Source organism: Schistocerca cancellata, chromosome 2 (assembly GCF_023864275.1).
Source record: "Schistocerca cancellata isolate TAMUIC-IGC-003103 chromosome 2, iqSchCanc2.1, whole genome shotgun sequence".
Taxonomy (NCBI): domain Eukaryota; kingdom Metazoa; phylum Arthropoda; class Insecta; order Orthoptera; family Acrididae; genus Schistocerca; species Schistocerca cancellata.
This window is the reverse complement of record NC_064627.1, coordinates 1,059,808,934-1,059,835,822: the sequence shown is the minus strand read 5'-3', so window position 1 is coordinate 1,059,835,822 and position 26,889 is coordinate 1,059,808,934. Positions and strand designations below refer to the sequence as shown.

General features: G+C 42.0%; 1 protein-coding gene across 1 annotated transcript in view; it reads right to left on the bottom strand.

Annotated features, from left to right (window-relative positions):
• Window positions 1-1,467: 1,467 nt before the first annotated feature.
• LOC126163060 (signal peptidase complex subunit 2) overlaps window positions 1,468-26,889 on the bottom strand; it is a 38,999-nt gene continuing 13,577 nt past the window's right edge. The window contains exons 3-5 of the mRNA XM_049919960.1: window positions 26,695-26,828; window positions 17,866-18,021; window positions 1,468-1,951 (exon numbers count right to left, since the gene is read on the bottom strand). Of these exons, the coding sequence (XP_049775917.1) occupies window positions 1,765-1,951; window positions 17,866-18,021; window positions 26,695-26,828 (477 nt within the window). The 3' untranslated portion in view covers window positions 1,468-1,764. The remainder of the gene's footprint in view (window positions 1,952-17,865; window positions 18,022-26,694; window positions 26,829-26,889) is intronic.

Below are 26,889 nucleotides of genomic sequence, written 5' to 3'. Positions count from 1 at the left end.
GTGCCAGTGGGCAGTGTGGCTTCAGTTGCCTGATACTACAGTCGCGCGCGCGGGTGTGTGTGTGTGTGTGTGTGTGTGTGTGTGTGTGTGTGTGTGTGTGTGTGTGTGTTTATTTTTGACAAAAGCCTTACTGTCCGAAAGCTTTATTTGTGAAAGTATTTTTGTTGTGCATATCTGTGACTCATCATCTCCACTGTATGGTGAGCAGCAAATTTCCTTTTCATAATATTGTTATCTTTAATATTTTAACATGTATTTGCTTTATGCCAAAATTGTTAATTGTAATGAAGGTTACTCGGTCTCAGTTTTTAATTTTATCCTCAATTTTATACAAAAAACTGAACCGGTAATTTTGCATGTTGCTCTACCCATGTAATGTAAGCTGTTGCTACTGTAAACAACAGCCTCTGTTAGAATCTGGTTATGTATGTGTTAGTTGTATAGTACATTGTCACAATCTTATCGAGACTATATGACTCAGTTTAAATAGTACATTAGCTAATATGTTGTCACTACTATTTTAAAATGTCATTTTTGACTACATCTTTCTAATACCGATTCCTGGGTATTTTCTCGAATTATTAGCACTGAAGACATCTATACAATAAGAGAAATCTAGATATGCAGTGAAATACAGACTCGATTTGTGACTGATTGCTGAATTCCCTTTTCCTTTTTCGAAATATACACCTGTTGCTGTACGCAACTGTTCTGATGGAATCAAACTCATTTATGTAGGTTATGAAGAAGAGTGGGTCCACTACTGACCCTTTTGGGATCCCAAATCTGATGTTCCACATTCTGAGGTTAGGGGCCAATGGCCTTGCTGCACTGGTTACACCAGTTCCTGTTAGATCACCGAAGTTAAGTGCTGTCCAGCTCGGCTAGCACCTGGATGGGTCATCATCTGGGTGTGCCGAGTGCTGTTGGCAAGTGGGGTGCACTCAGCCCCTGTGAAGCCAATGGAGGAGCTACTTTATTGAGAAGCAGTGGCACCATCCACGAAAACTGACAATGGCCAGGAGAGCTGTGTGGTGAACATGTGCCCCTCCGTATCTGCATCCCATAACACCTAAAGGCTGAGGATGACATGGCAGCCGGTTGGTAGCATTAGGCCTTCAAGGCCTGTTCAGATGGTGTTTGTTTTTATTTTTTTCTGAGGTTACTTTCCCCTCAAAAAGATAAAGATTAATCACAATGGGTGGGTACCTCTCATCCTGGGGTTTGAACGACATGCCCTTTCTATTTAACATTTCCCACCATATCCCTCTCTCTTTCCCAAGGAAGGGATATTAGTTAAAAAGCAGGGTAATCTGTGCACTTTTATTTGTGTCTGTTGGGAGTAAGGTGAGTATTTTCCATTAAGTCTGCTTAACAATTTGTTTAGAAAACTTGGTATTACAGAAACACATAATAAAAGTGTAAATACTACAAAACATTTGTCTATGGTAAATTAAATAAACAGAGTTGATCTAAATTTTCTTTATTTGAAACAAGAAAGACAAAGTTAAGTATCATTTTCACCAAATCAACAATTTTTCCCATTCAGTACCATTCCTTGAAACTCGCACATGGTGCAATGTGCCCGCATTTGCATGTAAAAAGTCACTGGATCAATATCCTATTCAGAGAGTGTGGCATATGATAAATAAATATCAGTCCAGCTGTATGTACAAAGAGGAGTCTTTGTTCCCACTGACACACAGAGCAATTGAAGTCTGCCAATTTGTAGACTGTCAAAACAGGCCCTCCTGTCAAATACTGCTACTTCTCCTTGCGCTCTGTAAGGAGACTGTTATGCAGTTTGGAAACTTCTGTTTCAAGAAGTTCATACACAAGGCAACCATTTTCATCTATAAAGTTTGCCACAGATCTCACCATTGTTGCTTCTCTTACAGAACCTGTTTTGCCATCTTTGTATGTTAGCACTAAGTTGTACTTATCATCATACCTGTAAACAGAAGAAAAACAAAAATATTTCAATACATTTCCCAAAATGCAAAAGCAAGAACAACTCATCTCGAAGTTCCTGAAATAACAGAACTTTATTAGCAAAAAAATGGCTCTGAGCACTATCGGACTTAACTTATTTGGTCATCAGTCCTCTAGAACTTACAACTAGTTAAACCCAACTAACCTACGGACATCACACACATCCATGTCCAAGGCAGGATTCGTACCTGCGACCATATCGGTCACGCGGTTCCAGACTGTAGCGCCTAGAACTGCTCGGCCACTCCAGCCGGCGAACTTTATTAGCAGTTTCTCTTTCCAATCTGTACCTTTCCAGACATCCCAAGTACCGAGATGAGCTACAAGTTATTAAAATAACAATGGGATCCAATTGAAGTGATTGTGATTTTACCATCTTTTATCATAGTTTGCTGCACTTATGTTTTTCCTTGATGAGTGAAGATAGGATTTTTAAAAACCTATTTTTCACTCATGCTGTTATTACAACTCATAGTAAACCTAGTTAGTTTCTAGCATTACTTAGGATATAAATAATCGGTATGTGATTATGAAAGACTGTAGTTAGTGCAACCCACAGAGATATGAGCTTGTGACTACTGTAAATCTTTGTTTATGACAGTCTTAGATATAATGGTCAAAAACTTCTGTGAGTCAAGAAACCAAAATTTTGGGCAACACTATAACCAAAAAAAGTTGTGCACAGGCATGATTAAAAGAGACTAACATGTAGCTTTCGGCCACAGCCTTCACAGTAAACACACACACACACACACACACACACACACACACACACACAAGCAAGTAAGCAAGCAAGCAAGCAAGCACATTTCATGCACACAACCGCCAACTGCAACATCTTGGGCCGCTGAGATGCTGGAGTTGGCAGTTGTGTGCTTGAGGTGTGTGTGTGTGTGTGTGTGTGTGTGTGTGTGTGTGTGTGTGTGTGTGTCTTTCAATCATGCCTGTCTGCAACTCGATGTGTCTTCTTTATGGTTCGTAGCAATCTATCTTTTTCTGCATTTTTTATATTCCTACCTGGAGTTTCCATTGTTTGACGATAACCACAATATAAATTAATGTTTGCTATGAATGACAAAATGTTTTATCAAAATTTTGGGCATAGCAAAGTAACAGTTAAAACAATTATATGTCCTTCAGACGCTATGGAGTCTTACATTTCGCCCCACCACAGACCTCTCAAATTATCTTATCTTTCAGTCAAATCCAACTATGGGTAATCTGAAAATGTTACGTGCATACCATGCAAAGAAGGGACAGGAACAAGGCAAGGGATCTGGAATGTGTGACATACAATGAGCTTTGACAGATCACACACGTTGAATATAACCACACATATGTTCACTGACGTGGTGTGTGAGCTATAGTAAACTCCTGTATTAACGCAGTGAGCAAGAAGTACAAAGCATCCTCCACCAGAACGCATGCCTTGCATTTTGTGGTTGCATGGTTATGCCAAACAGACTTCAAGGCCAAATTCGACACGCGAACATGCATATAAGATATATTACTATGACATAGTACACAGAATACATTGTAATGCAGGGCTTAACAGACTACAACTTTGCTAGGCAACTGAAGTATGAAGTATACCAATGTACAGGTACTCAAATATGGCTAACTTTACACAATGAAGAATCAGAGTATGAGGTCATCAACAAGGAATGTATAAGTTAAAGTGTGTGTGTGTGTGTGTGTGTGTGTGTGTGTGTGTGTGTACCTCAGGGAAACTACATCCTACATTACAACCTTGGATTCGGCAGAATACTGACTGAATGACGCAGAAGAGCCCCTTCTGTTAGAGGCACGTATTGCTCACCCCAAGGCCAGAAACACAGATCAACATGCAAACAAGCTACGCGACATAGAGCACAAAGTGGGTGACCAAAGGGAGCAAGCAGACTGCAAAAATGACAACATACATTACAAAAAGGGAACACGACACGGCAGATAGTAACTGATTCATCACGCCAGCACACTTTGTATTATGGGGTTACACGGATGCTCACAATAGACACTATAAGCAGGACACCAATTCTCACAAGAGATCAATGACTGGAGCATCCATGACAGGTACAGCAGATGACAAAAAATGAGGTAAGCAACAATTTAACAACAATGACAGCATACAAACAGATGAGCCAAGTCAGATATAGCAGACCATGAACAACATGACACACAAAACCAATCATCTAAAAAACACAAACAAAGAAAAAAAATTAATCAAAAACCATAAAACACAGAAAGAAAATGAGGAGATATAAAATCCAACAAAACTGCATCTACGACTAAATTGTTCCTACAGGAGAACATGTGCACTAACAGACTAGAACAATGCGACTTCTTTTAAACTGCTCAGTGTTTCATCACAAGCGTAAGGCACCTGAAAGGAAGCACAATATGATTTTCTTCTAGTGAACAATCAGAACAAATGATCTTTAAGATCAAAAATCTCTAAATGATCCTTGTGGACTGCTAGAATTCGCAGGATAGCACGTTTGTGGATATCAGTAGGATTCAACTTTGATCAAGTGTACAGAGACCTGTGTAAGTCTTTGATTTGACCAGGATGGATATGAAGTGCTTTGTTTTCACCAAATGCCCATGAAGCTGTTCGAACTAAATGCTATGGGAAGCACTGTTATGAACACAGAGTTTTAAAAGATCACAACAAGGAATGTGTGGATGTGATGTGCTCACAGAAACTGCACACAAGGAACACACAGCTGATTGGCATCGCAAGCACCCCAACAGTGATCAAATGGCCACTGATCCAAAAGCTGCAACCAGCAGCCAGTGAAAAAACATCTAACTACTATGCTCTGAACACATAGTTATGGGAAAAATGCACACAAGGAATGTTACATAGGTAATTTTGCGAATTTATGTGCAGTTCTCTGCTGAGATCCATCTGTGTGGAGAACAGATACACACACTTGAATAAGGTGCACGACATAGAAAGTTAAATCATCATTGCATAAGTCAACACATATTCAACACTGTGGGACTCACCACAAACAGATACATGGGAACAATCCAGTTATGACAATATACACATGAATAACCTATATGTAGTTAATAGGGAGAGCCAACCCCACACATGTAGCAACAGGGTGGGAGTAAAATAAAATACTGACTTTACAATAGCAAATATAAAATAGGAGGTATTGACACAGCTAAATACAGAAATCATAATGTCATAATCACAAGTATTGCCACACACACGATACAAGAACACACAACAAGACATTTCTGTTTGGTAAAGTAGACTGGCAGAAATTACAGGAATTTTTAGGACTGCATGATTTTTCCCAGATTGAAGGGAGAATTGGTTATAAGATACATATACTGACAGAGACACTGCAGAAAGCACAAGGTACTGGAATCCCAACAATAGTAGATAAGAGTAAAAGGAAGGTATCCTGGTTAAATGAACCTAGCAGACTCAAAAGGAATTTGAGAACCACAGGCAGATACTACCAGGGGGCAGTAAATGCTACAGGGAGTTTAGAGAGCCAAAGGCACAATATTAGGTACTGGTACTGAAAGTGAGGAGAAGACATTGGGACGAGTATGTACAAACCCAATTAAGTGACAACACATGGGAAGCACTGTAAAAACTGATGATGGAGAGAGCAAAAACACCATTTTTGCTAGTCAGACTTAGACGGGATGATAGAACCTTCACACAGGGATGGAGACGTACAGGGGAATTTCTGCTTTATAAGTTCCTACCCAATGACAATCAAAACACAGACAATCCATACTACACCAATTTAGGAGCTCTAACAGAGATAGACTATCCAACAGAGACTGTCATCTGCTCCTTCAAAAAGGAAGAAGTGGCACTAGCCATAGGAAAATTAAAAATGCACCAGACCTAGACAGCATTCACTTATAGACCCTTAAATGAGTAGCACAATAGATTAGCCCATTTTAACACATTTAATAAATGAAGCTCTAAGCCTGGGACGAGTACCACCAGCCTGGAGGTTAGCAAACACGATAATCTTCAAGAAACTGAAAGACAAAGAATCAGCCAATCCTATACCACATAGGCCAATTTGACTGAGGAACATCTTGGCTAAAGCCAGAAGCAGCTTCTGTGTAACCAATTACAGGCTCACAGATGGCTCCTGAGACTCAGCCCACATCAGTATGGGTCCTCTGGCTGAACATGGGCAGACGAGACAAAGTAATGGAAATTATGGGGAAAGATTTAAAGGCCAAGCTCCAACTACAATAGTGATGAGTGACTATGAAAATAAGTTTATTAATGATGCACTTAATTGGGCACCAAATTAGCACATAATGTCAGCTGCAAGCATGTAATGGCCACACTTATTGAAAATGCTTTGGCATTTGATAAATCTCTGGGGACTCAATGTTTGCAAGACTCTGGGAACTTCAGGTGTGTGTGTGTGTGTGTGTGTGTGTGTGTGTGTGTGTGTGTGTGTGTGTGTGAGGGGGGGGGGGGTTGTTTCTTTGGAGCTTACGGGCACCCAGCGGCAAGGTTATCAGCACACTTACACACATTAAAAGAAATGAATGTGGATAAAAGAGCAAAATGTTAACATATGCAGTTAAAAAACAAAGAAATACTAAAATGTGCTATACAGGAGATTAAAACACAAGTAAAACGACAAAGGAACTAAAACAAAGGCACAGGATAATGTGACTGACTGACCACTTACAAGAAAACATGGCTGAGCCAGTCACCCTGAGAACACATTAAAGTTATTCGCCTAAAATGTTTGGAAAAATATTGGACAATTCACAAAACTTTAAAACTTGAATTACATTTGTTTGAACTTTACTTAGAATAGAGGGTAGATCTGTTGGCAAATCCATAGCGGCCTACTAGTCAGAAAATAAAGCACAGTCCAATAAAATGTGGCACAGAGTTATCTGTACACCGCAAGCGCCACACACTGGAGGGTCCTCTCGCTGATGTAAGAAGCCACGTGTCTTACGGCTGTGGCCTATGTGAGGAGGAGCAAGAAGGACCTCGTCCCGTCAACGTGGCTGGAAGGAGAGATGCCACGGCCGAGTTGTGGGCTTTACTATATGGAGCTTATTGTCGGTCACTTCCAGCCACTCATCTCCCCACTGACACATGACTTTGTACCTCAACAGTGAGGTGAGAGCATGCAGGGGGATGACACACTGAAAGAACTGAGGATCACGACACGCCACCTTGGCTGCTAGATCCACCCTTTCATTCCCCACACTACCCATGCGCCTGGTACCCAGTAGAAAGACGTCATCATCTCCTGTCATCACAGCTCGGGGAAGGCATCCTGGGTTACTTTACCTGCTGGGTACAAATACTGCATAGAGTGAAGGGCTCTCAGAGAATTGTAACATACAAGAAATTTAGCACTTGAAGAACATCTCATCTACTCCACGGAGGCAATATCACAAACAATTCTGCAGCAAAGACACTAAATTCTTGAGGCAGTTTGACCCTGAGGACACAAACTGAGAAAACGACAAGAGCATCCAATGGAGTCCCCCTGCTTAGACCCATTCACAAAGGCAGCTACATAGTTGTGGTGCTCATTTAAAATGTTACAAAATATTGCATTAAAACAAAAGAAGGAGTGCAATCTCTCCTGTACTGCACTAAATCTAAATTACTCCAGCCCTCTGAAGCAACCAGCCTGGATCTGAGGTTGTACATGCTCCACACGGAGTGACTCCAGCACACACCGCACACCGATCCCAAAAGGCATTGTGGACAGATGGAGAAAAGGCGTTTCAGAGGCGGATGAGAAACAGTGTGGTATGCGGTTGAAGTCAGAGCTGCGAGAAAGTTACATGCTTGATGCACCATGAGGAGTTTGTGTTAGATGGTAAAAGATGGCTCCACAGCCTCAGCACAGAGACTGGGTATGGGACTGGTTCTATAAGCAGCCTTGGCCAGCCGAATCCCCTCAGGGTGGACAGTGTCAATGAACTTCAAATAAGAAGCCGTTGTCGATTCATACACTGTGCACCCACATTCCAGCCACAAACACACAAAAGCCCTATAAAACTGGAGCTGACGTGCTCTGACTGCTCCCCAAGACCTGTGGCTAAGACACTTTATGATGTTTAGTGCTTTGAAAGACCTGACTTACAGGTCTCACAAGTGTGGCAACCATGACAATTTGGAGTAAAAAATGAGGCCAGGAACCTCACCGAGCTGAGTCTCTAAAATGTACGACAGTGTCCCTCATATGCAGGCAGGTAAATTGAAAATATGATGAGAATGATTAAAATGAACACACATGCACACTGTCTGCAGAAAATTGAAAATCTGTCTTTGCAGCCCACTCCTCTAACCTCTGCACTGTAAGTTGCAACTGATGGCTAGCTGCTGCAACACTGCAGGAGGAACAGAAAATTGCAAAATCTTCCACAAATAAGGAGCACTGTACAAGACTCCTTACCGTAGAAGTGATATTGTTTATTGCTATGGCAAAGAGGGTAACATCTACAACACTACCCTGAATGACATCGTTCTACTGCTCAAAACAATCTGACAGCGAGTCACCAACTTGGGTACTAAAAACCCACCGAGACAGAAAAGACCATAGGAAGATGGGGAGGTGGCACCGAAAACCCCATTGAAGCAATTGAGCGAGAATACAGTGTTTTCGAGTAGTGTCGTAGACCTTACTTATATTGAAGAATATGCCAATACAGTGATGTTTATGAAGGAAAGCCTGGTCAATAGCCGCATGTAGCAAAGTCACATTGTCGACAGTGGACTGAAATCTCTGGAATCCACACAGAGAGTGGCTAAGGAGTTGCCTGGTCTCTAATAACCAGACCAGATGACAGTTAAGAATTTGCCCCAGTGTCTTTCCTACACAGCTCAAGGTGATACTCCAATAACTACTGGGAATGTGCGGTCCTTCCTGACTTGAGGAGAGGTATTGAAAGTGCCTCTCTCCATGAGATGGGGAAGTTACCTCTGCCAGATAAGATTAAAACATTTGAGGAGGATTTCCTCTGATGCTACTGGAAAATGTTGAGGCATGCACTACTGGATTTTCTCGTGACCAGGTGCAGTATCACGGGTCTCAGTCAGGGCTGCTTCCACCTCCCTTGTGGAGAAAGTGTAGTTTTAAAACTTGGAATTTTATCTGAACCCCAATTTTCCCCTCTCCTCAGTCAGTCGGTACCAATGGAACACTGGATCCTGGCTGGCATTGACAGTAGTTTGTGCAAAATTCTCTCCCAGAGTCTGAGAAATGTCCCCAGGCACTGTTTGGAGATATCCCTGTATCAACACTGCTTCTATTGGTAAATGACTGTGTTTACCAGAAATCCTCCTGATGGCTTCCCATACTTTCATAAAACATGTGGAACAGTTGATAGAGTCCAGGAACACTTTCCATGACTTTTTCTTGTTCTCCTTGATTACACAACGAGCATTGGCTCTCGGAACTCTAAAGGCTATGAGGTTTTCTGCTGTAGGGCGGCATTTAAATCATCGAAGAGCCACACGGCTGTCCCGGATGCCTGAACAGCACTTATCTGTCCACCAAGGTACAGGTTGTCACCTAAGATGACCCAACGACTTTGGGATGGATAAGTCAGCGGCATGATAGTTCACTTGTGTGACGTGGTACACCCATTCCTGGATGCTGTTGTGCTGTTCACACACAGCCAGCTGGCTGGCTGATAAGCGTCCATTTAGCCCCTCTGACCATCCATGTTAATGGCTTCTCTTCTGGGAGTGCTCCATCCAGTAGTGAATGCAGAATGAGAAGTGGTCTCTGGAATCTGATGGCTAAGAATGACAGTAGTAGTGCAGAAATTAGTGAGAGTACCTGTGATGATGATGCACAGCTCGTGAGATGTCACGAGGCTCTCCAAAACACAATACTGAGGGCTAGTAGAGGTCTAGCCCCACAAGACATAATGAGCATTGAAGTCTCCCAGTAGGAAAAATGGTTGCGGAAGTTGTTGCACAAGACCTATTAGAGCCTCAGAGTCAATAGCATGTGGCAGTGGTAGATACAGCAAACAGTGATCCTCCAACACCCTCGAATTTCAACAGCAACTGCTTGAAGGTCACGAGCCAGGGGGAGAGCAGAAGAGTGATGCGCTTTACTGACGAACACAGCAACCCCTCCCTTAGCTCTGTCCCCAGTCAGGTCATCTTTTTGGTGAAGGGTGTAGTCCCATAGCACAGGACTTTCAGTAGCTTCAAAATGTGTTTCTTGTAAACACAGGCACAGGGGGCATTCCTGCATTAGCAGTTTCAGTTCCTCCACATGTGTCCTGAACCCATTAATGTTCCACTGTGATATTGATGCTATCTTCCTTGGGGTTGCACTTTCACCCAGTCTTTCCACCGGGGAGGGGAGCCTGTAATGGGTGGGGGCTCAGTATTGGGGCGAGATGATTGCTCCAGTCCGACATCAAGCTCCATTAGCTCTACTGAAGCGTCAAGAGAGATGTCAGATAGTATGACGACAACATTGTCGGACTGTTTACTTTCTGACTCTGTCAGAGGGGGCACTTGGCATTTGATTTTTTGCACTGGGTAGGCTTCGGAGCCACAACCATGGCAGTATTAGTGGCAGTGCTGGACCAGACTGAACCTTAGGGGGGACCAGGGAGCTTCAGAACATTAGCAATCACAGACTTTTCCGATGTTTTGGGAGGAAGTGTAGGCTATGACGTTAACTGCAGCAGCACAAGTACACTGACAAATGCAGATACTAGTGCTGACACTAGCTACCTCCATTTGTGTAGCAGCATCAGTTTTCTGTGCTGTCTGTTTAACAACTGATGCAAAGGGGGTAGTGAATAGTGAACATTGGGGGGGGGGGGGGGGGGCAGCATGGTCTTATAAATCTTCTTGGCCTCAATGTAGTGGATCTGTTGTGGGGTTTTAATCTTCTGTAACTTCCATTCTTCCAGGAAGACAAAGCAGTTCTTACTCAAGACAGGGTGAGCCCCAGAGCAATTCACACACTCTGGAGGAGATGAACATCTGTTCCTTTGTGGGTAGCCTTACCACACTTGCCACAAGTGGTTTCTTCCTTACATCCAAGTGTGGTGTGCCCAAATTGCTGGCATTTAAAACAGCACATTAGATTGGGGTCATAGGGCTGCATGGTTAAGCGAAGGAAATCTGCCTCAATATGTTCCGGGAATTTTGTTCTATTAAAAGTGAGGATGAATAAGCCAGATTTAATCAGATCACCTTCCATCATTTTCATAATATTCTGCACATCTACAAAGCCTTCTTGGGCCCATTCAACTTTCATGTCTTCTTTGGGAATGTCCACAAGGTCTCTGCAGGTAACATCTTTACTGTAGTTTAATGTGGCGTGGAGCTCAGTCCCAATGGCATATTCCACAAGGGTTTTTGCCTTCTGCAGGTTTATTACTTGTTGGGAACTTGATGTTTCTACCAACAGTGCCTATTTGGCAACTGCTCAACTGATTTTAAAGTACCTGCAATCCCCTCTAAACCCTTTTGCACGTAAAAAGGTGAAACTTTTCCAAAACTCACCTCTTTCTGTTTAACTAATAAAAACACACTCTGGCTTGCAGAATGCACTCTTTTACTACACCCATTAGAATTCTTTAATATCCCTAAGCCTGGAGGACTGGCTAAATGAGTCCTCTTATTTGACTGAGTGTTGGTACCTACCAGCAGCCCACCCATTATGCTGGGAGGTGGAAGAGAAAATTTCGTAGGATCCACCTCAGTGACACAAGCAGCTAAGGAAATAAAAGTCCATCTAGATAGCGCCTTGAGTGCCTTGGTAAGCCTTATACAATCAAGGTGGGGCATGTTCCGCAAATGTCGCCCACTAACGATTGTTCCACATCAACAGCCGTGCATCTCATCAGTGCGCAGCACACCTTGATATTGAGGGTTATTTTATAGAGGTTTTTCCATTCTCGTGATCTGGGTGGTCAAGCCAAGATCCCCTTTCCCTGAGACACACAACGTTCCACTGCCGTGCCATACAGTGGTCGCTGAAACATGCCCAGAACTTACGGTGACAGAGGACTGGCGGCACTTACCAGTCCCCACTAAAGTATTCTGGTGTCACCAAGCCCGTTCACAGCAAATGAATGCTGAGACCCTCAGGGCAGAACCGCAGGTACCAGCAACTCTATGCAATAGTCTACTAGCCTACTGTAATAATGGAATGTTGAATGGCGGGCAGGTAAAGAAATTGATCAAGAGAATCTCAAAGGGGTGCCTGCAAAATTCAATCTGTGAGTCCGTCTTTCATAATCTTTAAATCAAACCCCACCTAATGAGAATGGATGGGGTACACACATTGACCAGACTGATTAATACTCTGATTATCTGTTGGTTGTGGTATCAGCCAACTCAAGAAGAAAATTGGACACCAAAGCTAGTGGCATCCTACACTGGATGAGGATGTGGTACCTGAAAAACAATCTCAACATGATCCTGTAAAAAGCAGTCTATATATTACTGAAATGAAAACCACAGAGGGCCCCATCATAAAATAGCACAATACAAACATTCACAGAAAAAACAGCCAGTTACTTAGGCGTATGGACTGATAAATGATTCATTACAAAATTGTTAAGGCTTTCGTGGCCACTTGTTGACAAACTGCCTATTGGCTTCTGTCTCGGGTTCTTCGGCCGACGTTCATCTAATAATTTTTCTGAATGGAGGACATCATTGCCAACACCGAAGCAGCCATTCGGACCCTTCCTTGTGAAAGGGCAGAGGAAGTACGCACGGAAACAGCCAGGATAATGCGGCGAGCAAAACCACCAGCTTGCAACCTGAAGAAAGAAGAGGTAGAAGCCATTAAGAATCTCAACGCCGGCAAGAGTATATTGGTACTGCCTGCCGATAAGGGGAATGCGACCGTCGTAATGAAGACCGAAGATTATGAGCAAAAGATCCGAGACCTATTAGATCCGACGACGTACCGAAAACTAAGCGCAGATCTGACGCAGCGTATCACTCGGAATACGAATTGATTAATCAAGGCGTCTTCTCTGCCGGCGGACATACAGAGAAACCTGCGCAACACGGAAGCCCTACCACCTCGGCTGTATGGATTACCCAAGATCCATAAGAACAACGTTCCACTGAGACCGATCGTTAGCGCTCCTGGCTCACCAACGTATAAACTGGAAAAACACTTGGCCTCTCTGCTCCAGCCACACGTGGGGAAGACCGACACATACATTAAGGACTCAGGACATTTCATTGAGAAGCTGAAGAAACTGAAACTTTCACCAAACGACATCCTGGTCAGCTTTGATGTTGTTTAGTTATTTACGAAAGTGCCACTCAGTGACGCTCTGGAGCACATCGGTTCCATGTTCCCGCAAGACATCAAAAAGCTCTTCCATGCATGTCTCACCACAACCTATTTCACGTGGAATGGCGATTTCTACGAACAAGCTGGAAGGCGTCGCCATGGGTAGTCCTCTCAGTCCAGTGGTGGCCAACTTCTTCATGGAACAATTCGAAGCACAGGCACTGGACTCGGCAACTTGCAAACCTAAGGTGTGGTACAGGTACGTCGATGATACTTTCGTGGCGTGGAGCCATGGGAAAAAACAGCTCGGTGACTTCCTAAGACACCTGAACAGCCTCCATGCCAACGTAACATTTACCATGGAAGTAGAAAAGGACAAGAAACTGCCATTTCTAGATGTGCTGATCACAAGGGAAGGCGAAAACCTGGGACACAGCGTCTATCGAAAACCGACACACACGGACCGATACCTGCAAAAACTGTCAAACCACCACCCGAGCCAGAAAAGAGGCATGATTAGTACGCTCGTAACGAGAGCAGGATGAATATGTGAGCCGCAACACCTCAAACGAGACATGCAACACCTGGAAACTGTTCTGAGGAGCAATGGGTACTCCACAAATTACATTAGAAGTGTAACAGAGCCAAACACTCGGCGAAGTAAGGAACCAGAAAAAGAAATGTCGGGTACGGCCTTTCTGCCATACATTCCCAGAGTGATGGACAGAATCGGCCGTATATTGCGCAAACATGGCGTAAAGACGATTTTAAAACCGACAAGGAAGATCAAAGAGTGTCTTAGATCGGCGAAGGAGAAAAAGAGACCCACTTGCAATGTCGGGAATATACCGTATACCATGCACATGTGGAAAAGTTTATGTCGGAATGACTGGACGATCAATTAACACCAGGATCAAAGAGCATAAACGACATTGCAGGTTGGGGCAGGTGGAGAAATCGGCCGTGGCAGAGCACGCACTGAATGAGACCGACCACGTAATAAAATTCGCCGACACGGAAGTTCTGGCTGTAGAGAAGCACTATCACACGCGCTTGTTCAGAGAAGCTGTAGAAATACAAAAACACGTGAACAGTTTCAACAAGAAAGAGGAAAGCCTTAAGATAAACGGATCCTGGCTTCCCGTACTGCACCGAACGACCGTCGCAGGTAGCAAGAGGAGAACCGCACTGGAAATGACCGCGGACAAGCCCTCGGATGTTGGCGCACCAGGTACATATAGTCTGCGGCCGCGAGCTCGGCTCCAGTTCACCACCGGCAATGGAGGGTGAAGCTTTGACAATGCCAGCCACTCGTGCTGGCGAAACGTCAGAAAAATCATTAGATGAACGTCGGCCAAAGAACCCGAGACAGAAGCCAATAGGCAGTTTGTCAAATGATTCATTGTTTAACCAACACATACAGGGTGACAATTATTGAACTATATGAAAAAAAAAATCATCATAACATCTGAATGGTTTGGGTTAGGGTGTTCAAACTGCACGGATGGCCACGGGGCATGGTGGAAATTAGTATGTGCTGTATGGTTTAGTTTAGTGACGGAGCCCACTTTCACTTGGACGAGTTTGTCAATAAGCGAAATTGATGCATTTGTTGAACTGACAATCCACATTTTGTGATACAGAAGTCTCTTCACCCTCAAGAGTGACTGTGTGGTGTGAAATGTTCAGTCATGGAATAATCGGTGTGATGTTCCTTGATGGCACAGTGATTACTGAATGGTACATGAAAGTTTTGGAAGATGATTTCATCCCCATTATCCAAAGTGACCCTGATTTCGACAAGATATGGTTCATGCAAGACGGAGCTCAACACCATCGAAACAGGAAAGTGTTTAATGTCCTGGACGAGCACTTTGGGGCCACATTCTGGCTCTGGAGTACCCAGAGACCACTGGTATGGGCCTCAATTGACCACCATATTCTCCAGATCTGAACACATGCAACCCCTTTTTGTGGGGCTATATTGAAGACAATGTGTACAGCAATAACAATCTGTCACTGGGCTGTGACAGACTGGTTGAAGATGGGCAGACTACACAAAGTAATGTAAATTGTGCAGGAAGATTTAAGGGACAAGCTCCAACTAAAATAGCGACTATGGACTATCAGCATCTGCATCCATAGTACAAAGACTTCCCTCCTGTATCAAAGATGCCAACCATTTCCTAGATCATTTGAAATCCATGCCCGTCCCACTCCCACAACATGCCTTGCTTGTCACCATTGATGCCACCTCCCTCTATACCAACATCCCCCAAATACACGATCTGTCAGTGCCCACCTGATTCCAAACATATGACATCCTTCCTACTCATCTTAACCCTTTAACTGCTCTGGACATGTTAACACGTGCACCTTTGTACCTGTCCCTAGGGACAGGTCGCCTGGAGGGGGCTTTCCTGGGATCCATAAATTTTCAGCCCCTGGTTTGGTTCAGATACGTTGATGACATTTTTACTATATGGACTGATTACCAGGCTGATCTGTTAAAATTCCTTGAATCTCTGAATACCTTCTCACCATTAAATTTCACACGGTCTTATTTTGAATCCCGTGCCACTGTCCTTGATGCTGATTTCACCCTCACCAAAGGCCCTACACACTTCCATCGATATTAAACCTACCAAAAAACAACAGTACTTACATTTTAACAGTTGCCATCCTTCCCATGTCAGATGTTCCCTCCCATACAGCTTTGGCATTTAAGGCAAACATATTTGTTCAAATGCACGCACTTTACAGCAATATACCGCCATTCTCACTTCAGCCTTTACTGGACATCATTACCCCACCAGCCTAGTTCAAAAGCAGATTTTCTGGGCTGTCACATCCAATCCTGATATACTGCTCATCCCTCCAAAAAAACAACTTTGTAGTGCACAACTGGTCACTCAGTATTATCCTGGTCTGCTATGTATTAATCAGCTACTTCGACATGACCATGACATCCTAAAATCATGCCCTGAAATTAGATCCATTCCGTCTGAGATTTTGCCCACCACGTGTAAAATAGCTTTTCACCACCCTCCCAATCTCCGCAATATTCTTGTCAGATCCTATGCTCCCTCTGCACACATCTCCCTACCTTATGGTTCCTATCCATGTGACCGACCCCGCTGCAAGACTTGCCCTATGCACCTCCTACACCAGCCCTGTAACTGGCCAACCATACTATCAGAGGGAGAGCCATCTGTGAAACTACATGTCATATATCAGTTGTTATGAAAATACTGCTCAGCCTTTTACATCAGCATGACTACCACCAAATTATCAATAAGGATAAATGGGCACAGGCAGAGAGTGTATACTAGTAACATGCAATATCATGTTGTAGAGCATGCTCTACAAGATGACAGTCATTACCTCGGTGCCTGTTTCACCACCACATGCACCTTATGGATTCTTCCCTTGGACACCAGTTTCTCAGAACCTCGCAGATGGGAATTTGCACTGTAACATGTCCTTGGTTCTTGCCACCCACCTGGCCTTAAATTTGCGTTAATTTATTCTGTCTCAATGTTTTTTCAGAGTAACTAGTCTTTTCTCATTCCACTTTAGTTTTTTACATCTTTCATTGCCTTATCCGTCTATTTTTCACTGCCCCCCCCCCCCCCCCCTCCCACCACTGTTACGTACAATGCACTTAGCTTTCACTCCTATTAACTCCTGCACAATGTTTAAGCAGTAATCTGTCTTGCATATTACCCTTTCTTCCACCTTCAAGCTGTCAGGTTTTCAAATCTTGTCCAATTCAGTCACCAACAATCAGTCTTTCCTTCTCATCCCATCTGGCAAGTCTGCCCTGAGCTGCAGTTCTGGGTGACTTTCCCGAAATCTATCCCTTTTCCTAGACCTCTACAGTGCCTTTCCTTCATCCCTCTTCCTTCCCTTTCAACCCTTCTGTTGAGATGGAGGGAAAGGAGACAAAGCTTATCTGTCAAGCAAGTTCCCACATACCAAGTCGTCGTGGCTGGAATGAAGAAACAACACAATCTACGAAATACTAACAAACCACAATCATTTTAATACACTGAACATTTTGTTGGTCCATGAAGAACTACTTGATCTCATACAGACAGAATGTTTATCCCTGAAACCACTACTGTTACAGTGGGAAAAAAAAGAGACTCCTGAATACTGGGATAAAACTACTTTGTAGAGCTTTGACTGCTCCTCCCCCAATAAACTAAGTTTCCAGCATAGAGCAAGAGGAACAACAATTACTTGTGTGTGGACCCCGTGGGCCAGGGAACAATTATTTTCCAGTGAGTAATATACAACTTTTCATTAAAATTAGCCACAAGTAGAACTTAAAGCCAGCCTTAAGAAGTTTGACTATCTTCTGCACTGTTGTCTCCCAGACTGTACAGTTTATCATCTACGCAGCAGGCAACTAGTACACACGCAGAGTTATTTCTTATGCACAAAGTAAACATAATTACATTACCAACACACCTAGGCATATAGTAAAAGATGTAAGTGTATTTAGGTAGGATACTTGGTGTTAATTAGCTTCCTATATATGTTCAACATGAATGATGTGGAATTTCATTAAAAATTGATATTTTATACTTACTTCTTCAAGTATGAACTTGCTTCCCACACATTTTCTTGCCCAGAATTTGTTTTCTGGATGGCAACTACAAAGATACCTTTCTCTTTGTATGTTGTATATAATGTAAGAATCCCCATCATAACAAAGTAAGTTGTCACGCAGAATATCAGCACAGGCCTGGAATCATAATGCATCTGGTTGTAACAACAATTTTGGTTCTTCCTGAGAAGAAACAAAACACTTCAAGAAAATATTTTAATTATGATTGAGCTGTAAGTGAAAGAACTTCTAGATCATCAATTTTAAATTTTTTTGACCAAGTTATTATAAAAAAATTTTGAAACTAATTTTCAAAAGGTATTGTGTTGTTACTAATGATAATGGAAATTCAAGAACAGAAACAATGAAACTGAGTTGTGTACATACTGGCACCACTTGCATGTGTGTGGTGGTTTCCTTACTTTGATTTGGACAATGTAATTTGGTTGTTTGGAACTGATGAGATACATTTACTTGGCAATAGTTTGCAATGATTAAAACAAATTAATCAAAGCATACAAATGTTATTAAGCTGACGTAAGCTCCCCAATAGTGACTATTATGGGGTGGCCATTGTTAGTATCTTTACGTGACTTTCTACAACAATATATCCAAAATTCTTCATTTATCTAATTGAGTTGAAAGCTGTACTAAGTTGTTGAAGTACTAATCTTCTTTAGGTAGGCATTGGTGTTTCATTACTACGAGGGTGAGTCAAATGAAAACCTTAACCATTTTTTAAAATCAAAACTAGACATAGTTGTCTCACTGGGAATTCCGCGATCGTTCAATAAGTAAAATATGGAGTTTCAGTCTTCGATCGCTATTCTTTATTTTCAATTACCGGTTTCGGGCTAGCTGCCCATCTTCAGATCTGTTAGACAATGTTAAAAATGTGATTAATAAGAGAGATACAGTTAGTGAAAAACTATCTTAGTTTACAAAATGAAATTTTGGAACATATAAAATGCCAACATACCATATGTTGTAGTTACAGAGTAACTTGTCCGTACAGAACACACTGTTCACTGTCATAAGTAAAGTAAATTTCAATCTGTTAAAACATTATATCGCAGTATTTAAGAGTAATCTGATTGGTAACAGTAAAAAGTGCCCTCTACCTATAACAATTGTGCATCTGTTATTATTTCGCCGTATATATTATTGGCGAATATTCTTTTTAATAAAACAATTTTTAAGGTAATAACAAATGAATAATCTTTTTGAGTGGACCATGAAACGAAAAATTTTTACATTAATTTAAAATTTCTTTATAAAGAAACATAAAATATAATTAAAATGTAGATATCCTTCTGAAAATGTGCATTTACTCTTCTTTGTTTTTGATTGGTGGTTGAGTGGATTTCCCTACGCCTGAGCGTATACAACGCCACGCCGAGTTGTCTTGCGCCGCGCCCAATTCACCTCGCCGCCAGTACGCTGAGGGCCGTTCCGCTGTAGCTGTTTCTTACTGGGGCGTGCTGCTGCGTTCAGGAGTAAGCCTAAAACAGGTCTTTAAAAATCTCATAATAATTCCTGTGCATAAAATCACTTTGCTCATTTAATAGGCCTGGGGTTTTTCTTTGATGTGCGTATATTTCAAGCTCTTCTAGCACGTTGAGATAGAGACTTTTTGGAGCTTTATGTAGCACCTCCATTTGTTGATTTATATTACTAACTTCATGTCTACTCTCTTTTACATGTGCTCCAAATGCTGTTCGATTGCTATGGCTACAATGTTCCCTGTATCGAATTTCAAAGTTCCGCCCTGTTTGTCCTATATAATAACTGTCACATTCAGCACATTTAATCTTATATACTCCGGAATTATTGTATTTCATTTGTTTCGTCGTTGCTGGTTTATGTCTTAATCTATGTGCCATTTGCCCTTCGTTCTGAAATGCCACTGCGATGTTTTTTGGAAAGCATTTAGCAATTCTTTCCGACACACGCCCTTTGTATGTCAGGGTGACAAACTTCTTCTTAACTTTGATTTTCCTAGAATCGCTAATGATGCCCGCGGATTTGTTTTTGATTTTGTTAAACATACGTGTAACATCTTGTGTCCTGTATCCGTTAGCTGCTGCTACTTGCTTAATAATACCCAGTTAGTAATATAAATCAACAAATGGAGGTGCTACATAAAGCTCCAAAAAGTCTCTATCTCAACGTGCTAGAAGAGCTTGAAATATACGCACATCAAAGAAAAACCCCAGGCCTATTAAATGAGCAAAGTGATTTTATGCACAGGAATTATTATGAGATTTTTAAAGACCTGTTTTAGGCTTACTCTTGAACGCAGCAGCACGCCCCAGTAAGAAACAGCTACAGCGGAACGGCCCTCAGCGTACTGGCGGCGAGGTGAATTGGGCGCGGCGCAAGACAACTCGGCGTGGCGTTGTATACGCTCAGGCGTAGGGAAATCCACTCAACCACCAATCAAAAACAAAGAAGAGTAAACGCACATTTTCAGAAGGATATCTACATTTTAATTATATTTTATGTTTCTTTATAAAGAAATTTTAAATTAATGTAAAAATTTTTCGTTTCATGGTCCACTCAAAAAGATTATTCATTTGTTATTACCTTAAAAATTGTTTTATTAAAAAGAATATTCGCCAATAATATATACGGCGAAATAATAACAGATGCACAATTGTTATAGGTAGAGGGCACTTTTTACTGTTACCAATCAGATTACTCTTAAATACTGCGATATAATGTTTTAACAGATTGAAATTTACTTTACTTATGACAGTGAACAGTGTGTTCTGTACGGACAAGTTACTCTGTAACTACAACATATGGTATGTTGGCATTTTATATGTTCCAAAATTTCATTTTGTAAACTAAGATAGTTTTTCACTAACTGTATCTCTCTTATTAATCACATTTTTAACATTGTCTAACAGATCTGAAGATGGGCAGCTAGCCCGAAACCGGTAATTGAAAATAAAGAATAGCGATCGAAGACTGAAACTCCATATTTTACATATTTTATTTTTTAAAATATTATTTATTGTGCAGAAGTGGTACAAAGCTGTATCACTTTTCAACATAATCTCCCCCATGCTCAATGCAAGTCCTCCAGCACTTACAAAGTGCATAAATTCCTTCAGAAAAAAATTCTTTTGGTAGTATGCGCAACCACTCAACGCACCGCGTGGTGTACCTCTTCATCAGAACAGAACTACTTTCCTCCCATTGCGTCTCTGAGTGGTCCAAACCTATGGAAATCACTTCAGGCAAGGTCTGGTGAGTATGGTGGATGAGGAAGACACTCAAAATGCAGGTCTGTGATTGTTACATCTGTTGTACGGGCAGTGTGGGGCCTTGCATTGTCATGTTCCAAAAGGACACCTGCTGACAGCAATCCACATCACTTTGATTTGATTCAGGTCGCAGATGGTTTTTTAGGAGATCTGTGTATGATGCACTGGTGACAGTGGTCCCTCTAGGGATGTAATGCTCCAAAATGATGCCTTTTCATCCCAAAAGAGTCAGCATAACCTTCGGTGCTGATGGTTCTGTTAGAAACTTCGTTAGTTTTGGTGATGAGGAATGGCGCCATTCCTTGCTCATCCTCTTTGTTTCCGGTTGGTGGAAGTGAACCCAGGTTTCATCCCCAGTAATGATTCTTGCAAGGAAGCCATCACCTTCTTGTTCAAAGTGCCGAAGAAGTTCTTCACAAGCATCAACTAGACATTCTCTCATTTCAGGAGTCAGCTGCTGTGGCACCCATCTTGCAGACACTTTGTGAAACTGGAGCACATCATGCACAATGTGGTGTGCTGATCCATGACTAATCTGTAAACATGCTGCAATGTCATTCAGTGTCACTCGGCGATTTTCTTTCACTATGGCTTCAACTGCTGCAATTTTCTGTGGAGTCACAACTCGTTGTGCCTGACCTGGATGAGGAGCATCTTCCATTGAAGTCACACCAATTGCGAACTTTCTTCTCCATTCGTATACTTGCTGCTGTGACAAACATGCATCACCATACTGAAACTTCATTTGTCGATGAATTTCAATAGGTTTCACACCTTCACTATGCAAAAACCGAATAACAGAACACTGTTCTTCCCTGGTGTAAGTCGCAAGGTCGCAAGAGTGGTGGCCATCTTTATACTGATACTGTGACGGTATGTGTGCATCTGCACTATGCTGCCACCTACAGGTCATTCTGCTCGCTGTTTGTAGCACGCTAACCAACTTACAGGATAACAGCACGAAATTTCGATTTGTTATTACAAATTTAAGCTTTTCATTTGACTCACCCTCATATGTGACTGAATTATTTTGAGGCTGTAAGGAGAAGGGCAAATTTTCCCCAAGAAAATATGCACTGTAATGACCTTGCCAGCATGAAATTTTCACTCTGCAGCTGAGTGTGCACTGATATGAAACTTTCTGGCAGGTTAAAACAGTGTGATGGACCGAGGTTCGAACTTGGGACCTTTGCCTTTCGTGGGCAAGTGCTCTACCATCTGAGCTACCCAAGCACGACTCACGACCCATCCTCACAGTTTTAATTCTGCCAGTACCTCGTCTCTGACCTTCCAAACTTCACAGAAGCTCTTCTGCATACTGTACAGAACTAGTACTCCTGGAAGAATGGATATTGCGGAGACATGGCTTAACCACACCCTGGGGAATGTTTCCAGAATGAAATTTTCACTCTGCAGCAGTGTGTGAGTATGCACTGATATGAAATTTCCTGGGAGATTAAACCTGTGTGCTGGACCGAGACTCCAACTCAGGGCATTTGCCTTTCGCGGGCAAGTGCTCTACCAGAGCCCGTGAAAGGCAAAGGTCCTGAGTTTGAGTCTCAGTCCAGCACACACTTGTAATGACCTTATTTGCTGAAAGAAAGCACATATTGCATGCAACAGATTTGAAATGAGCGATATTACAAACAATCTTGAACAAAATTAACAAAAATGAAATTCTGGGTGAAAATAAATTTGGTGGCCTGCAAATAAATACAGGCAGAGAAATACGAGTATTTTCAGCCTTTTGAGTGCATGAAAACAAACTCCTGGCAACAGCAAACCACAAACTTTTCAGAGGAAAATAAGCAACAAAACAGAGCTGACTTCTGTTAAAATATTGAAATCTGTTTAGGATAGGTGTTGGAACATTTGCTTTTACACTGGGGCATACATATGGAAAAATACTGTAATTCCTATATCGTCAATAAAATTTTTAGAATAATGTAAAAAAGATAAATAATTAGCTATGTTTCTCCCTGTCCGAATAGGTATTCTACAGTGGCAACTGCACCTTCTCAATTGAAAAGCAGACCAGTTAATGTGCAAATTTGATGATTATGGCTGACTAAGTCCTGCAAGTGATAAATGATTTTATGTCAGTTACAGTATAGAATATAATATCAATGTATAGCTGCAGGAAAATCTATAGGTGTATTGGCAGAACACAGACAACAGCCTTGGGAAGTGATAAATACTGTAATATACGTTAGGTGTGGTGTACGTGAGTGTATTTCCACATTCAGGATTCTGTTTCCTACCTTACAATAACAGTAGTTTTCAATCTCTTGTAGATAATTTGAACAAAGCTATGTCGGCATTGCTCAGAGACTAACACACACCAAATGTGTGTTGTTAAAGTAAGCTTCCAACCAAAATGCCTTCTTCTGAATGAGATAACATACAAACACACATTCATGCAAACACAACTCACACTTACATGACCACTGTCTCTGGCTGCCAAAGTCAGGCTGCAAGCAACAGGACATGATGGGAGAAGGGATCTGGGAGGTGGGGGTAAGGAGGAGGCTGGGGCAGTGAGGGGGAGAGATAGTAGGGTAAGTGTGGGGGGTGGTAAAGTGCTGCTTGTGGAAACATACAGAGACAAGGTGGGGAGAGGATAGTGTAGTTAGGTGCAGTTGGAAGGTTAGATGGAGGACAGACTGGGAAGAGGAAGAGGGGGAGGGGGGGGGGGAGGAGAGGGTGGAGTGGAAAAGGAGAGAAGTAAAAAGAGTGTGGGTGTACAAGGTAATAGACAGATGTGTAGCACAGGGGTGGGAACAAGAAAGGGGAAAGGTGAATGAAAGACAGCAACTAACGAAGGTTGAGGCCAGGAGAGTTACGGGAATGTTGGATATAATGCAGGCAGAGTTCTCACCTGAGCAATTCAGAAAGGCTGGTGGTGTAGGAAGGATCCAGATGGCACAGGGCTGTGAAGCAGTCACTGAAATGAAGAACATTGTGTTGGGAAGCATGCTCAGCAACTGGATGGTCCAGCTGTTTCTTGGCCACAGTTTGGCAATGGCCATTTGTGTGGACAGACAGCTTGTTGGTTGTCATGTTCACGTAGAACACAGCACAGTGGTTACAACTTAGCTTGTAGATCAAATGACTGGTTTCCCATGTAGCACTGTCTTTGAGGGGATAGGTGATGCCTCTGACCAAACTGGAGTAGGTGACGCTAAGAATATGAATGGGACAGAGCTTGCATCTAGGTCTGTTATAGGGATATAGCCATTAGACAAGGGGTTGGGAGCAGGGGTTGAGTACAGACGGACAAAGATGTTGTCTGGATTCAGTCGTTGGCAGAATATCATTGTGGGAGGAGTGGGGAGGATAGTGGTTAAGACATATTTCATTTCAGGGCACAGCAAGACATAATCGAAACCCTGCAAAGAATATGATTCAGTTGCTCCAATCCTCAGTAGCACTGGGTCATGAGGGGAATGGTCCCTCTGTGACCGGATGGTGGGACTGGTGGGTGACTGGAGAGATAAGCCACAGGAGACCTGTTTCTGTACAAGGCTGGAGGGTAATTACAGTCTGCGAAGGCCTCAGCGAGACCCTCGTTATATTTTAGTATCTGTAAGACACTTTGAGTGATTGTACCTCAGTAATCGAGATGGGGAACAGTGTTGAAAGCTTTTCAAAAATCTTCAAAGATGAAACCTGCCTATTCACCTGCACCTTTTAACTGCAAGATGTTGTGTATGAATAAAGAAAGCTCTGTTTCACATGACCAGTTTTTCCTGCATCTATTTAGATTCTTTGCTGTATCTTCTTTTCCTTCTGGAATGTTGTTGCACTTGAGTTTAGAATATGCACTGGGATCCTTCAAGATGGACACCAATGATGTAGATCTGTAAATGTGTGCATCCAGTCTTTTACCTTTTTGTAAAGAGGAGTCACCTGCACTCTTCTACAGTCATGTTGTGGCATAGCCAAATAGACCACCCATACAGAATCAGACATAAGTTAGCTGCATACAGGCAATGACTCATAGCTTTAGTGTGAGTTGCCAGCACTTTACAGGCAATGAAATATTACACACGTTTACTATAAATTAAAATTGACACATGCCATGCATCAAAAGAAGTGAAACTTGGTGCAACAGTTACAATGTTAGCAGCTAGCAACTGTGTTAATTTCATTCGTTTGATTGCTTGAGTAAATTAGCCAATAAATGTGATACTTATGTGATGTATAAATATTTGCAACTGTAAGTAACTGAGTGTATCATGGAGTGGGAGCAAGGACGTGTACTGTATTGCTGGTATGGCTAAGGCAATAAACCAACTGACCAAATTATGTTTCTGTGTTGCTTTGAGGAAATGAGCTAAAATAGCAAACAAAATACGAACACTCACGTACCGCCATAAAATTAAACATTTGTAAATGAATACAGAACACAGAAAATGATATTCTGTAAGAACTTGAGACTAGGTAATCACTAGGATAGTGCTAGTTGAGATCTGTCTCTATCCACAAGGAAGTTCTCACACTGTCACTTTCATGGTAAGCCACAAAAAATAGAGAGAAAAAGACAGAGAGAAAATAGAGAGATCAAATCAACCACTGATGTCACACAAGAATGCCTCTGGCAGCTTGGGTGTGAACTCTTTGACAGCTGACAATCAGAGATACATCAGACCCCACAGAGAAGCAGTGTGTCATCCAAAAATATTGCAGGAAAGTGTGCTCGACATCCGGTGAGTGGTGTTCTTTTGGGCAGTGGGTCTACCTCAGATGGTTGTACTGCCGGCTGAAGCTGAGCCGATTTCTTTTGACACAAGTGTAGGTAGCACTTTTAAAAATATGTATACAGATTTAGTTCTGATGATTGACATAGCAGCTTTACCATTTCACAGTACACACAGAGTACGTGCTTCTCTTTTGACTATTTCATATAGGCCTTTGTATGGTGGTTGTAGTGATTGTCTGACACTGTTTGCATGTAATATCACGTGTGCAGATCACAATGCATGTAAGCCGATGTCACTCTTTCTCGATAGTTGAGATGCTGTAAGACGGTCCCTGACAACATCACAAAGTAATTGAGCTGGTTGATGATGGATATACTCAACCCTCTGTTCTAATATACTGACATTACATTACTTACCTGTTGTCAAAAATTAAAATTTTAATCTGTTAAACATTTTGTTAGCATCTTATCCGTTTGAGAGTTCCATATGCAACTTCCATGTTCAATCTATAGTTCTAAGGAAGTATTACTGTGACTTGATGACTAAGTTTCAGCCTACAAATCTAAAGAATTCAGTCTACAGGTGGATCTTGGATTTGTTCTGTCATTCATCACTTATCTCATCCCTGGCAATATTTGTTAATGTGTAACGTATCAAGCTGCACAATGGTTTGGAGCCCAAGTTAAACTGTTAGGTCCTCAACAAGTGGTTGGGTAAGTCAGATCATTGTTTGGACGAAACAAAGGGCATACTGCAAGTAACACGACCATGCCTAGTAAGGCACTGCAGTGTTTGAACTGAGTTTCAGGTTGATGACAGTTTCACTTTTGTCTTACCTTGATTGTGGAAATGGGTAAATATAATCCCACAGTAATGCGAACATTGCAACACCAACTGCAATTCCACACATTATTAATCGACCATCCATCAAAGCAAAGTTTTCTGCATAATTGTACTTTGTTGTCAACACCTGTAAGAAAAAGGACAACACAAGAAAAAAGTTTTAAATGGGTCTGCAAACCACACAATAT